The sequence below is a fragment of the Oreochromis niloticus genome, linkage group LG5, assembly GCF_001858045.2.
Source record: "Oreochromis niloticus isolate F11D_XX linkage group LG5, O_niloticus_UMD_NMBU, whole genome shotgun sequence".
Classification (NCBI taxonomy): Eukaryota; Metazoa; Chordata; class Actinopteri; order Cichliformes; family Cichlidae; genus Oreochromis; species Oreochromis niloticus.
Genome location: NC_031970.2, coordinates 33,614,543 through 33,629,582, shown reverse-complemented (window position 1 = coordinate 33,629,582; position 15,040 = coordinate 33,614,543). Strand labels below are relative to the sequence as shown.

General features: G+C 37.1%; 2 protein-coding genes across 13 annotated transcripts in view; one reads left to right on the top strand and one right to left on the bottom strand.

Annotated features, from left to right (window-relative positions):
- The window catches only part of LOC100695288 (band 4.1-like protein 1), a 104,510-nt gene that overhangs the window by 8,776 nt on the left and 80,694 nt on the right, over positions 1-15,040 (top strand). The gene's annotated exons all lie outside the window — the stretch shown is intronic.
- LOC109202183 (uncharacterized) lies at positions 3,801-13,347 on the bottom strand. Of its 2 annotated transcripts, XM_019358601.2 has the most exons (7): positions 13,065-13,347; positions 12,111-12,171; positions 11,950-11,998; positions 7,354-8,364; positions 5,794-5,949; positions 5,499-5,591; positions 3,801-4,848 (listed from the first exon to the last, which is right to left on the bottom strand). In XM_019358601.2, the coding sequence occupies exons 4-7, from the start codon at positions 8,353-8,355 to the stop codon at positions 4,534-4,536; spliced, it is 1,566 nt and encodes a 521-aa protein (XP_019214146.1). In that variant the 5' UTR covers positions 8,356-8,364; positions 11,950-11,998; positions 12,111-12,171; positions 13,065-13,347; the 3' UTR covers positions 3,801-4,533. The 2 variants fall into 2 exon arrangements, with proteins under 2 accessions (XP_019214146.1, XP_019214147.1); XM_019358602.2 differs by lacking the exons at positions 11,950-11,998; positions 12,111-12,171; positions 13,065-13,347 and adding an exon at positions 9,281-9,696.

Sequence of the window (15,040 nt, the reverse complement as noted above, 5' to 3'; positions counted from 1 at the left end):
ACAAAAGAATATGATACGATATTAATTTGCTGTTGAACGACGTACAGAAAAGGACGTTTTCCTTATGACTGTTTTCAAGCACACCTTTACAGATAGGCATTGTTTCAAAGAGGATCAAGTGTCTACTTGCACAACTGTGCTGAAAAAGTGGATACATTCACCTTAAGTGTTGGCAGTGCTTACTTTGAGCTTTGCTTTATCTCCCACCCACCTTTTTTTATACAGGTGAAACACGTTTCTGCACATACTGTGAGAATTTATGAGTCATAGTATTCATTTTATGACTGCTTTACCTTCTCTTTGTATTCTGACATTACTTTGTAACCCAGTTGTTGATTAATTCAGTCCAGATGTTTAGCCTGAACTTTATTCTAGATTTTTATGTAACCAACAGAGAACTTAGACAATACCTATACAATAATATTCTGTAATGCCTTTAATATTTTATTCATAACAAGGTAATAGTATAGTTGATCAAAATATATAAAAATATAAATAAAATTACATGCACTGATATGAATGAAACAAAAATAAAAAAAGCTGGATGGGGTATTGTTGTCAATGGGCAGCATTGTACTGGAGGAGGAGAGTAAGCATAGCATGGAAAAATGCTAACAGCAAAGATATTTCACCTGTGCTGACCCAGGAGTTCTTCTTTGTCACATTTGATTTTTTACTTCATCACAAACTGCAGTTAAACTGGTTGTGGCACATAGCCGCCCCTCGCTGAGCCTAGTTCTGCTTGAGGTGTCATTGTGTTAAAAGGGAGTTTTTCGTTCCCACTTTCGCCAACTGCTTTGCTCACATGGGGTCATCTGATTATTTTAGAATCTTTACCTTACAGTATAAATGCTTTATGGTAACTGTTGTTGTGATGTGGAAATATATAAATAAAAATTGAATTGAAATTGAGGGCTGACATGCTTTCTCTGACAGCTCTCACTCTAATTGTGTTCAATCTGATACTTGTTGGGAAACTTACATTTATGGTAACAAGAAACGAGGAGGTAGTGAGACTGTGAATATCAGCAATGTGCACTAATGACTGTCACACTAAGCTAAAATGATAAAAGTTCTAATAAGTTTGTTGAATGACATTACTTTTTCTTTATCTTGAGCCTGTTGCCATTTTTTGTGAAAAATTCACATGTATACTTACATGCTACATTTTTTACTTTTGGTTTGAGTAAAGAAACACGAAACTGATGTCTCCATTACAGTATAACTTATTAACACTTGTGTCATACAGGAACAGGAAAAAGTCAATTTTTACTTAAAGATTCTTTAAGCTAAGGGTTAGCTTAATTAACTACCTAGTTAAGCTAATTTCTAGCTTTGAAGTTTTAGCTCTTAGTGATGTAACTGTAAACTTCTTCTATTACTTCTGCCTGTCCAACATTGCTGACTTGAGTGCATGTTCTTTAATGTAGTTTCCTATCTTGTTCCTTGGTGTGCTAGTATGGCTCGCACATCTTTAATATTGTTGTTGATTTATAATCAGCAGGCGCTCCAGTCTGTAGTGGGCCCATCTCTGCAGCAGTTGTCCGTGTCCGTCGGCGCCAAACTCGGAGTACAGCAACTACTCCTTGTCATTCTGTTCAACAAGCAGCAGCGTTTTGTAAAGGAAATGAAATGTTGTTGTATTTTAGGGTGGTCCACTCCTGCTTGAAACTGCTGTGCGTTGGCTTTTGATCACTCATGCATTTGTATCGTTATCTCTCCCCGCACAGCACTCTCGCTTCTCTCCCCCACCTGCACTCATAAAGTTGTAAGGCTGCTCCTCAGTAATGGAAACCACTCACTGTTTTGGCATCAGCAGCTCCCTCTGTGATAGTCAGAAAGTTTTTTTTATATAACTGGAGGCTTTTCTTTCATTCTTCCACAGTTTCAGAGCATTTTGTTGTTGTTGTTTTTTTGCTGGCATAATGCGTTTGACTCTGCACGTACTGATCATTCATGGATTCTTTGTCATCCATCGATTTATTTTCCCTCTGTTGTTTTTATGTTGGCAGCGGTAATGAGAGGCTCGTTTATAATTGATGCTATGTTCAATGTCCCTTTGGTAGCAGTTTTCATGCTGCAATCTCACCAGGCACTTCTATGCCAACAACACGCTTAGCCCTGCCAAAAACTCCGGTGTACAGATTAAGACGATTGGTGTTGGCTTTCAGCTGCCATTTAGCAAACCACACTCTATTGTCTGCAAAGTAGCAGTCTTTAGCAAAAGGATGATTCTGCCTAGAAAAGTTTTAAAGACAAGTCTAAAATGTGTGCCTGTATCTCTGTGCCTGTCCCTGTCTATACTTAAACAAATAGCACTGAGCGCCTTGTTCAGCATCTTTACAAACCTTCTGACACTGACACCAATAACACAGAGGGGTCCTGTAGTTTCCTTTCAGCCTTAAGACTGATCCTAATAAGGAGATGAATGGCTCTATACAAACAGTAGAGTTGAGCTGGGGACTGGATGTATGCCCACTGGTTCTCTCTTTTTCTGGGTGAAATTCCTTTTTCAGTCCCTGCTGATCTTGTGGCCCTCCACTGAAATGGTCACTGCTCAGTGTAAGTGTGAACAGAGGGGAAACGTCCCATAGCACCTGGGTTAATAACCCGAACAGTGCACATGAGGGAGTTGTAAGAGCAGAGAGGCAGTGGGCCATAAGGATCATCCATAATGCTGTTTATTGATCATACAAATTCACTATTGTTAAAATCAAAAATATTCAAATTCACTGATGTGGTTCATTTTTGTACCACAACAATTATATATAAAAGAATAAACAACCCACTTTCTAACAATATTCTTAAATCATTTTCTAGTGATGGGGAATACAATTTAAGGGGGGACATTTTTGAAACATCCTTATATCTGTACAAAACTAAGTGTATTTGGAGTGAATATATATATATTTATATATATCTATACACTCAAAAAAATCTGTTGTTGGATGAACACAATTTAATCATGGCACCCAATTTGCACACAATTCAACCAAGTACAATAAACCATTTTCAATCATGTCAAACCAACACATTTGGCATTTGGTGGTTTAATGTAATCCGATTACGTTGGATCAACATAGTATACTTACATTGGTTTGAAGTGATTTATTTAAGTATATAGAGTGAAATGTGTTTTAATTCATTCTACACAGGTTAAAAACTTTTGGAAAACACAATTAAATCTTGTTGTTTGAACAACTACTTTGTTAATCAAGGCAATTACTGCAAGTCTTGCTTAATAAACCAATACGGGGGCTGATGATTTCACTCATTTCAATCGAATTATTTCAATTAGATTTGTTTTCATTTGTTACACATTTAGAAACCCACTACTTTACAAAAAAGTCACAATCAGATTATGATAACATTAACTTTATTAACTGCATTTAGTGGACAATATAAAAGCTTAACATTTTTGTACACCTGCAAGCATTATGCCACTCCAAAAGGTAAAACGTTAGAATACTTATTTACATAGGTAATATGTTGGAACCAAAGCTTCCACAACTAAAAACAGATGCAAAATTTGCTCAATATATCAACTGTATTTTAAAAATTAAACTAAAAGATAAAAAAAATACATCTCCCACTTGGCAAGTTAAAACATTTGACAAATTAGAATTACTATTGTGTGAATTTTGGAAAATAAATAAATAAGAAATAATGTGGGGGCAATACAACAACAACAAAAATTCCGTAAGTAAAAAAAAAAAATAAAATAAATTATATATATATATATATATATATATATATATGGATTTAAAAAAAATTAGGAAGTAAAACAAAAATAGAAACAGAAGGCTTCACATCAAATTAAATGACAGATGACAATTTTTTTTTCAAATACAATTACTTGAAATGAAAATCTACATTTGTTTGGTGTATCTCATTGTAATAATTATTAGTTTGACCAATTTTTATATTTCTGTATTTATTTTTTAATTTTGGTTGCGGTCCTCCACAGCTAGCAATATAGTTTTGCTGTGTTTTAAAACATGCTAGCAAGCAAAATGGACACATTAAAATAATACAGTGAACTTAACAGGTGGCAGTGGTCTTAAACTTTACAGGCCCTTGACACATAAACACAACATAGTAACAGTGCAGCTAAAAACAACAATGAACATTGCTTGAGGAAAACCCCTCAATGAAGTTTCTGCAAAATGTTGACTTTGTTCTTTAAAGGGGGGGGGGGGCACTAAAGCACTCCAATGATATCTTCATTCAACACATGACAGCATTATGGTATATGTGAATTAGTACCTATACTACAAACTTGAAATTAAATGAAAAATAATTAACAGAACAGTACTTCTGATCCATTTTGAGCCATCTATATAAAGACAAACAAAAATCATCTGCAGTGCTGTATAAAAGGTGAATTGCCCAACAGAGAGAATCCAAAAACTTAAAAAAAAAAAACATTTTTTAAATGAAAGAATACATAAACTCAAATGTTAACATTATATATTGGAAATCACCATTGCACCAATGAACCATTCAAGACCTATCAGTCATTTTCAGGTGCTCTCACCCCATAAGCTTGTTTTTCAGAAACTGTGCCTTTGAAGAGAGCTTTTGTCCATCAAGATTTAAAAGTATCTTCTGGAGGACTTCAAAGGTGCATTTAAGTTCTGGTGGGTAGCTCAGGTTCAAACAGTATATGAGTCCAAACAACAGAGCACATGCTTGTGCAATGTTACCCAAATCAGTGAGAGCCTCCACACCCTCAATCAGGACACCAATGTCCTCTGGGTCATCTTCAGGTTCAGCACCCTCCTTCTGGATGACGTACACCCCCATCACAGTTTGCTCCATGCAGCTTTTTGCCTCGCTGTCCGTATCCTACGTGAAAAAATATAAGACAACAAAGTAAAATTTAAGAGATTGTTTAAACAACTGTTTCTATGCTGTTCATAAAGTCCAAGAAGTCAAAGTAATAAACAGAAAATTACACACCACTAAAGTAGTTGTTAGTAATTACTCCAATACATAAATTATAAAATACACCTCTCATGTCAAAACAGGTGGCATAATTGACCTCTCTCCGGGCCCTCCCCCGAAAGGGCCATTGTCCAATTACATATTATAGCAACCGTTACTGTGTCTGACAAACATTAACCTCAAGCAAGATGGTGAAGCGGTGTGCCCACCGATACCCCGAAAGATCGTGTCTGGAGGAGTTGTGTTCTTTCCATTCACAAAGTCAAAAACAACGTGAATGGATTAAACAGTGTGGATGGCCCCACTCCCAGATAAATGTACCAAACATTATGAAGCATGTCTGCTCGCACATTTGGGTACCCTTTGGTACGCAGAGGAAACCATTTGTTTGTCGGATGTAGCAAGAGTAACTTAGGGGGACAGGACTCGAGAAAAGGCTAATTCAGCTGCTAGAATAAAACAGGTATAGAAGTGTTAGTACAGTTGCATTTGAGGCAACGTCACAATTTGTATGAGAATGTTACAGTCAACATGCTGTCACAGTGACTCACCAAGTACTCCTTTATTAACTTCTCATAGTCTTCGTTTAGGTAGATGCATAAGGACTTCAAGATGCATGCTCGTCTGGTATGGATGTTGTCATGCTGGAGAGGAGGAGGAGATAATATGAGCCAAAACCAGGTTGTTTTTCTTAAAGCTAGGGTAACCAGTTAACTTGCATAATTATTCTTTAGGTTAGAACCTGGCATGTACCATTTGTTAAGCCAGACAAAATTGACAACTTCATCTCCAAATAAAAGTTATTTTTGCTGCCTATGACAAAGTCTACTCAATCCTAATACAAACCTTGGAGATGGCAAGCATGAGGCCTCTTATTTTCTTTCCAGGTGTCCCTCCTTTGCTCAGAAAGATTTCCATTAAGCGTGGCGCGTATTGGTCAAGCTCGGCAAAGAAAGTGGATAGCAGAGGCTTTGTGGTGATTCGCAAAAACTCCTTGTCAATCTGCAAAAGAGAACAAATACATTGATTAAAAACTCAACTGTATATTTCACTCACTTCACATCCAAGCTGACTAAAGCTGCTTTTAGAAGACCATGCAGACATCAGTGCTGTCATCGATGACGGCTTCTGAGAAGCTTTTGGTCAATTATAACATCTTAGCTGTGGCTGCAATATGCTGCCATCAGATGCTTTTCACAAAAGATTAAGCCATGACGGGATAAAGAAGGGTCTAGGGGCGGGCTGTGACGTGCAGGGTTGCGCATACAGCGTCAGACGGAAGAGACCGGTAAACAGTTCTATAAACATTCAAGCAATAACCTATAATCATTTCTAATATGACAGACTAAATTAAAATCACTTTAGCTTTAAAAACTTCAATAAATACAGATATTAAGAAACCCTCAGAGGAAAGCGATCCACATGTTTGCGATACTGCTGTGCATATGTTTAACCATCGAGCGTGTTTTCGAGATTTATGCTGCTGCTCAAATTAACCCGTTAGTTACGAGCTGGAGAAAATGTGCAATGAGCTGTCTGTGGCGAGGAGCTGCAGTTAGGAAGGCAAGAGGCAGACTGACGCAGTGCCTGCTTTAAAACACGATGGAGAATAGTCCCGCTTTTCTTTCGGGACCACTCTAAATAATGGTAGCTTAGATTAAACTCCAGCTGTCTGACAAAGTGTGGAGGATTCTCCGTTTTAGCACAACGCCTGTCTGATCGGTCATACAGTCATGCCTCTGTTGCATTCACTGAACCCAGGAAAAGTCATAGCACTCAATTAGACTGATCCGTTCTGTGTAAAAAAACATAAAATAAATCACGGGTTGATAAACGTTTGTGGGTAAAGCTGAGAATGTCCTGGTCAGCCGAGGCCAGCACACATTCCATATGTCATCAGGAGACCTCCCTCTCTAGCGCAAAGACTTCATTCACAAGTCCAGCACTGAAGCAAAATTGCGGTAATATTACTATGAAGCTTGCAGGCACAGAATGCAGCAATATCTCGTTTCGCCAAGGCATAGTGGCACATTTAGAAGACACACCATTGCGGGAATATTACTCTGATATGCCGCTACGTTGCGTCTTCTAAAAGAGGCTTAAAAAACAAATGCACAAATGTCTCTTCAATGTAGACCTGTAAAAAGCAGACCAGACTACCTGTATAACAGTAGAGGTTTTGGTTTAAGTGTTAACAGAATGCCATCTGAGGCTGTATTTACAACATTTTATGACGAGGTAGGATCCGGATGATTCTTATGTCCTGAAAACCTAAATTAAATGGTACTTACTCTTTCACATTACTATTTTCAGGGATACAGGAACCAACAACAGATAGTACTTTTAGTTTTGGACTACAAAACATAAATTACATGCAACATCCAAATGCATTTTAACCACACTTGCCTCTCTCACAGTGAACAGAGCTGGCCATCTGCTTTTGAAGTCTGCAACCATCGGCTGACCCTGAAGAACTTCTTGCCTTCTGTATGAGAAAGTCTTCTCCATTTTCGCACTCACAACAGAGTCATTATTTCTTTTAGTCAACTCAGAAAGAATTGCAACTCTTTCCTGTTCCAGACTTTCTGATGTCTGTCCTTTTGGATGCTGTGGACAATAGTTAACTTCAGCTCTTTTGGGTTTCTTCACATTGAAGGCTGCCTGACGGTTGTCACCAGACTTGTTTTTGATGGAGTTTATGGTCACCTCTGTACATCCAAGGCCTCTCAGTTTGGTGCGGAGGTTAGCCATTTTATATTTTAGGCTAATCTTCCACCCATAACAGCCATTGAAAGACCCCTGCTCTCTAAGGCAAGGATGCTTTTTCACAAGAGCTTCTGCAACATCAGTCAGATCACTGTCTGTTGGGTAGGCTTTGAATTTGTATATTTCTTCAGCCAGTCGTTCCAGAATTTGGGATTTCAGTTTTGGTGAAGGGTTCAATAGAGTTCCCCCATTGGCGCAGGCAGTGTTGGCCTTCTCGAGTTCAAATTCTGCCTCATAGCTAAATTGTGGTACAGTGAAGACACTTGGCCAAACCCAGTGCCTTGAGGATGGTGAAGAACCTGAAGATGAAATGGGCTCTGTATCATCTGTGTCAGCAGAGGAGATGGATACAGACTCTGTTGCTTGGCTTTGAGAAGTTCTTACATTTTCCTCCTGTGGGCTTTGCAAAAATATCACCTTAAGGGTGCCTTTGTCCTTTACTTCTGAGACATCTGACATATTCATGAACTCATTTCCAAAGTCCTCATCTTGATATTGAAGTCGAATATCTTGCTGCAATCCAAAACTTGTCTTTACTGTGTGGCACAAATCTTCAATTGAGACCGGTGTCCCTGCAGGAAGAATCAACTTCCTGGCATCATCTTCACCCAGGATTATCCGCAGTCTTAGGGGTGACGTCATTTTGAAGATCTGAAAAATATCAGCAATTCTTTTAGAAAAAGACACCGTTTGGCATATCAACAAGCAACAATTAGGGACCCTTGTGCACTTCTGTGCAACTTTAAAAATACAAGTTTTTTTGTTGTGAAAACAAACCAGAAATACATTAAAGGTTAAAACACAATTTCTCTTATCTGTTTAGACCAGAATGTAAAAAGAGCTTTCTGAGGCTACATCAGCCCAGAGACATAAGCAGTAGAATGAATACTTTAATTCCAACTAAAAAAAAGAAAAAAAGAAAACACAGCAAAAGAAGTTATGATGATGCTGCTGCAATACTGTAGAGGATGACAGACGCTGGCAGGTAATTACTTAATATATTGCAAAATTCACTGTACTTCAAAAGCAGATTTTTGGAAACAACAGGAATATCATCATCCATCCATCCATTATATATTCCGATTATCCTTAATATCATCATCCTGCAGTAAAGTACAAATGAGAGACGACGCATGCTATGTGTAAACATTATACACTTCCATAATTATATGGACCTGTCTTAAGTCTGGTGACAAGGTGAGGCAAGGGCACAAATGATTTGGTAAAATTTGGGTGGCTCAAACAAAGTTGTAGGGAAGGAATTATTTGCTGAAGACTATCTTGTGTTTATGAAAATGTTCACAGTGAAAACAATATGGTGGAATTAGAAATTCTGTAATACTTTAATCAACCAAATCATAACAGGTTTCACTCAGAAAATTTAATTTTCAACAAATCTTTAGTTTTGTTTGATTTGTTGTGTTTTGAAATAAAAATCTTAGTTTTCTAATACATACATAAACAATTCATTTTAAAATAGTTTTATTTTCAACAGCTAACAGACCAAATCAAAAGCATGACAATTTCACAAATGCTATAGGGTAAGAAAAATAATAAAAATACTTACAAGTATTAATTTTGTTTTCCAAGAAAAGTCACAGATCTCTTTAGAGTAACCAGACGCAGTCTTCCAACAGAGTAGGCAGCTAAGGGATATTCATCAACCAGTTCCTCATGTGCAATGACAGCCACCTCCCTCACATGTGACGTGCTCAGTTCAAAAGCTCTAAAGTGCTCCCTATACCAAGCAGATATCTTTCTCACAAAAAAATGCAACTTCCCTTCCAAAACACAGAGCTGCAAAATTTCAGCAAACTCAGGCAGACCAAATGACTCTCCATGGATAACAATCATTCCTTTGCTGTAGTTCATACCATTGTATGACACATTCTTCGCAATGTGAACATCAGTTTCATCTGGAAGCCTTTGGTTAAAAGCAGCTGCAATGTCACTTTGGAGCACATCAACAGGCACTGATGAAACATTAGTTACCACCAACTGTTTTTCTCATCAGACATATGCAAATGGTGAGCAATGACAAGCTGGTGTTTTCTGGCAAGTGTGAGAGGTATGTTTTTAAAACAGTTGGTGTGGCGAGCAACCTGTTTAAAAAAAACTATGCTTGGCCTCAAACCTCATTGTCCACTTATGAACGAGAGGTCCAAAGAGACGTATCATGACAGGATAGTGCTCTACAAAATGGTGTTTAGGAAGAATACGGCTGTTTGGAAAAAGTTCTTTGTATCTCTGCCGATGCTCTCTGATTTTGAACTCAAGATATGATATTGACTCATCACAGTGGATAAGGGCAACAACAAGTTCCACTATATCCTTGAGATCCAAAAGAACATGCCAGGCCTGTTCATCTTCAGGAACAAGGGGACCAATAATAAAAGGCAACAAGCGAAGCAGAGCCCAATTTTCGTGTGCATTCCCCCCTATATGTTTTTTCTTTGAGTAGGTATGTGGTATGACGTGAGGACGATTTGTCTTATCTCCCCATTTGTAGTCAAAATTTTGGATTGAACTGTTAAGTTTTTCTAAGGTGAAATACTTTTTGGAGATCAAAACAGCCAAGCATTCTGCTAGTTCTACAGGTATAATGCCCTCAAAAAATCGTGTACTATATCTGGGGGAAAGCCTGCAATAACATCAAAATGAGAGAGACTTTTAGTCAAAACACAGTCACGTTTAACCCCACAACACAAGCTTGAGGTTTCCAATGCAGATTTTAAGTGAGCCAAATGGAGTTCACGTGTTCTACACTCAAAAACGTCTGCAGTCAAAAACTGAATTTCATTTTTCTTTGCGACACAGAATCTACATATGTGTTCCCCAGAAAAATTTTCAACAAAACCTGCAAGCCCGTGAGCAGCTAGGTTATCAGCTATTACACAATTTACAGTGCCTTTAACAAACTCATTCAACTGAGCAATAAACACACCGTGTTGCTCCAAGATCATAAGATCTTTTAACAGGGGTTCCAACACCTTTTCAAACCCAAATGTCTTTAAATCGTCACTTTTACAAAGAACAGCTAGGTAAATGGAGGAGAGTGCTGAATGAGAGCCTGGAGGCAAATTATCCAAGACCCAATAAATACCACAAAGCTTGTGTTTTTTGCGTGAGGTTCCAAGAGGATTGCAAACCTCAAAATCATCAATGTAAAGTGTAATGAGATTCTCAACACGTCAACAGCTAAAAAGCTATTGGTTCTAAAGTGCTTGCCATCTCGGAAAGACCTGTAAACACTCAGACCATTAGCCAAATTCTCACTTTTTTCTTGTCCTATATGTTGCTCAATCACTCTATCAAGTATGTGATTATGACTCAATAATTCTTGCAATAACTTTAATAAAGGAATGTACTGAAATGACTTTCGTTGATCAACAGATAAAATGTACTCAACAGGCTCTACGACCCTAAAGTTATGCTTATAGTATCGTTTTCTTTTAAATGAAGTTCCAAGAGGACCACACTTAGCTAAAATTTTTGATACAGGGTTAGAAATGCACACTGTATTGGCAAGCTCCTCAACAACAGCCTGACCAATATGAAGGTTATGGCTCTTGAATACCTCTTCAACTGTTCGTTTTGTGATTGAAGTACAAGCAGAACTTAACAAAAAACTCAACTCCTCCACCAAGCCATCTACTGCTGTAGCTGGAATTTGAAATATATGTTCCAATTTTAACAATATCCCAGCTATTTTCTGTTCAACAAGATCTGTCAAATTTTCAGTGGAACGATTACTTCCTGACACCAACTCAGTTCCAACTTCAGGATCTAAAAAAATCAGAGCAACTAGCACCTACACCTTCAAGGTCATCAGAATGTTGTGCTGAGTCAAAACACACCACTAAACCCACCTTGAAATCTTTAAGTGAATCTGAATGATGCTTCCTCTTTTTGTGTGAATAAAATGTACCAAAGATATTTGTCTTGAAAGAGCAGCCTGAAAATACACAAGTTACTGTCTCACTATTTCGTAAATGTGATCCAATATGTCCAAAATAATCTCTCTCTGTGGTAAGGTCACTGCAGTCACATAACTCGCACCTAAAAGTGACTGAACTGACAGCTGTCTGTTTAAAATGAGAAGAATGACATTTGTAAACATGTGTTTTTAGTCCACACCAAGTCTTAAATGTGCATGGACAATTTACATATATACAAAGATAACGCTGGCTGGGTCCATAATGGTGATGTAATCTACAGTGTTTCAATAATTTGTACCTACTACTCTCCCTGATGGAACAACGCTTGCACTGCCACATACAAGTCACTGAAAGAAAAAAAGAGAAGCAGTTTTAAGGATGGTTTTATTGGCACCTTTTTTTTCCACTTTGATTAAATCATAAAACTATCATAAAAAATGTATGATGGTAAAAACTTACCATGTATTAAAGAGGAGGCACAAACAATCAGAAAAAGGGGGCAGCTTTCTTTGTGATGTTACTATGGTAAAGAAAACAGACAAAATTATTTTATAAAAATTCCACAGTGGATTTTTTTTACTTTGTTGCAAATGTATAAAAAAAATACAAATACATATAAATACCTCGTGCAATATAAAATTCACAGATAAATATCCAATCTGTTGCCAAATGTAATAGCAGTGTTTCACACTATGCAATAAAGATGCTGGTAGTTGCGGTAAAGGTCCGACAGGCAATTTTCAAAACTATCCGCCATTGCCTTTTCCTCTGACCTCGTGTTCATGCTCTTTTTCCCATGCACTAGCGTTCAAGTCAATTCGAAGGATGCAGCCCCTGAATTTAGACACAGCTAATATTTAGCAACTCGCACGCTACTTTAACTTGCATTACCGCGAAAAGCCGAATGCTTAAAAAAAGGAGAGAGAAAGAAAGAAGAAGAAATGCAAATGCTAATAAAAAAAAGTGAAGAAAGACCATGTCTTGCAATAACCGTCAATTAAAACCAAAGTGAATGCTAACAGAGCTAGGTAAAAGTTTAATGAGACAACCATACTAGCTTTAGCTAACTTCATTTACTTTGAAAGTGAATTACAAACGTGTTAGATATTGAACTAAACATATCAATAACCGCTAAAAACACTATAAGACTAACTGCAAAAACGGGTAACAAAAAAAAAAAGAAAAGCAATGAAGTGGAAATGCTAATAATAATATAAATATAGCCGGAGCGGATTAGAAATCAGGTATTAGACGGTACCGATTGGCACCGTCTAATACCCGATTTTCACTGTATTTGCTCCACTCCCGCTGTCTAATGACAAATTACACATTTGGAATTAAAACCATTGTTAAACAATTAACCAACGGAACAACTTCGTTTGACTAAGATATTTTCAGTTATTTATTACTTACCTGTATTGTGGAAGAATCCGCAGAGGTAAACGGCAGTTCACTGAACACATAACTTTCTCCGCGTTCCCGCCTCTTCACTTCTGGGAAGTTTGAGCATGCGCACTAGGCATCGGTTTTAGAGTTGTTGATTTAAAATAATTACATTTAATTGAACTGAAGAATGCAAATCTAGTTCATTAAATTTTTTGTTATTTTATGTTAAACCAACAACTGATAATGATTTAAAAACCTAAACTCAATATGTTCATGTTAAATAGACAAATGTCTATTGAATTAATCAAACAACTGCCTTAGTTGACTTTTTTGAGTGTATATATGTACATATATATCCATGCACAGACAAAAAATATAATCAAGACTTAAAGCTCCAACTAGCTAGCTAAACTATAAATTGTCCAAAATATATGTAAACTGGCAAAATTTTGAAAACAGGTCTGTGGTTCACTTTCCAGCTCAAAAACACATTCATTTAAGGTTTTAATAGTATACCCTTTTTGGAATTGTATATTTAAAGAAAGTATAGTATACAAATCAATGAACTGTCTTTCTGGATAGCGCAAGATTGTATTAGGTAGAATAAAGTTAAGATGAATGCTAGGGTCATGGTAAAATGGACAAAGATGTTCACAGAATAAAGTTATAAGAAAATTACACCAACTTTCATAGCTAGAAATATACATGGAAAATGCTAATGGTAAAAAAGTAATAATTATGAATCTGTTTTCCATGTTCAGGGATGCCAGTTTTGCTGAAAAGCACAAACCACATTGTGTTTGTTTACGTTAGAAAATATATTTTTTCAAGTTCTAATGACTCTCTCTTTAGATTACCTAATGTTGCACAGGTCCACGGGGAATATGTAGCATGTCATTTCTTAACGGACTAACACTGCACAGGGATTTGATTTCATGGCTGAAAATTAAAAAGGGTAAAATTAATCAATTAAACCATACCTCCCACTCCTTCGAAAGGTTTGTTTTGCCAACTGATATCAGTACTGATAACTAAGTCTATTTAGAAATGTGAGATAAGAAAGTCAAAATGCTGTTTTTTAATAGTTTTACAGTCTTAAGTAATCTTAGGTAATGCTCCACAGTACAGTTAGTTCTGTGCTTAACCCTCTGCCCCCTGCTTTATCTATCCTGCACTGTATGACACCTTCCTAAAATTGTTTTTTTGATAAGATCTCACCTCTTAGAATTAAGGCCACTTTTTGCAATAATGATCCATCCTGTACCTGACCTCTCTGAGCCTGTCTCACTTTCAGTCAGTAATATAAAAAGTAATATCTTTATAAGTCAACAACTATCAGATAAGTGTCCCTCTCATCTGTTTTTACAGGTTTCTACATAAGAGGGCCATCAATTTGAACAATTATAAATGCTTGTTTAGTGACAGTGCCAGTGCCAGCCTACTCTCTCAACATGCAACAGTTTATCCTCTCATAAGGACAACACATTTTGACTCTATAGAGCCATCATATTTTACCCAGCCCTTTCTTTCTAAAGTACTGGACAAAATGTTTACCTGCAGCTGCAGTCTTTCTTATATAAAAACAATATTTTTGAGATTTTTGAGTCTGGTTTTAAATTTCATCACAGCACAGGATCAACTCTTTTAAGACCTTGTGTGAATTGTTGACTCTGTTGTTCTCATACTTCTGGATGTCACTGGTGTATTTAGTACAGTGGCACTAATCAGTCTTGGGTGATGTAACTGTATTTGTGCCATTATTTGGTTCAAGTCTTACCTTACTTATGGCTCCTTTTTGTCAGCATTGACATCTACTCTCCTAACAGCACTTCCTCCTTAACCTGCGGTGTACCTCAAGTTTTAATTCTGGGTCCAGTTTTGTTTCCACTGTATAAACTACCATTTTGGACTATATTCAAAAAACGTTGTGTTGCTTACAACTTTTATGCTACCTGCCACTTAAACCAGACACCAACTCTTCAGGCAGGTCGTTAAACTGTTGT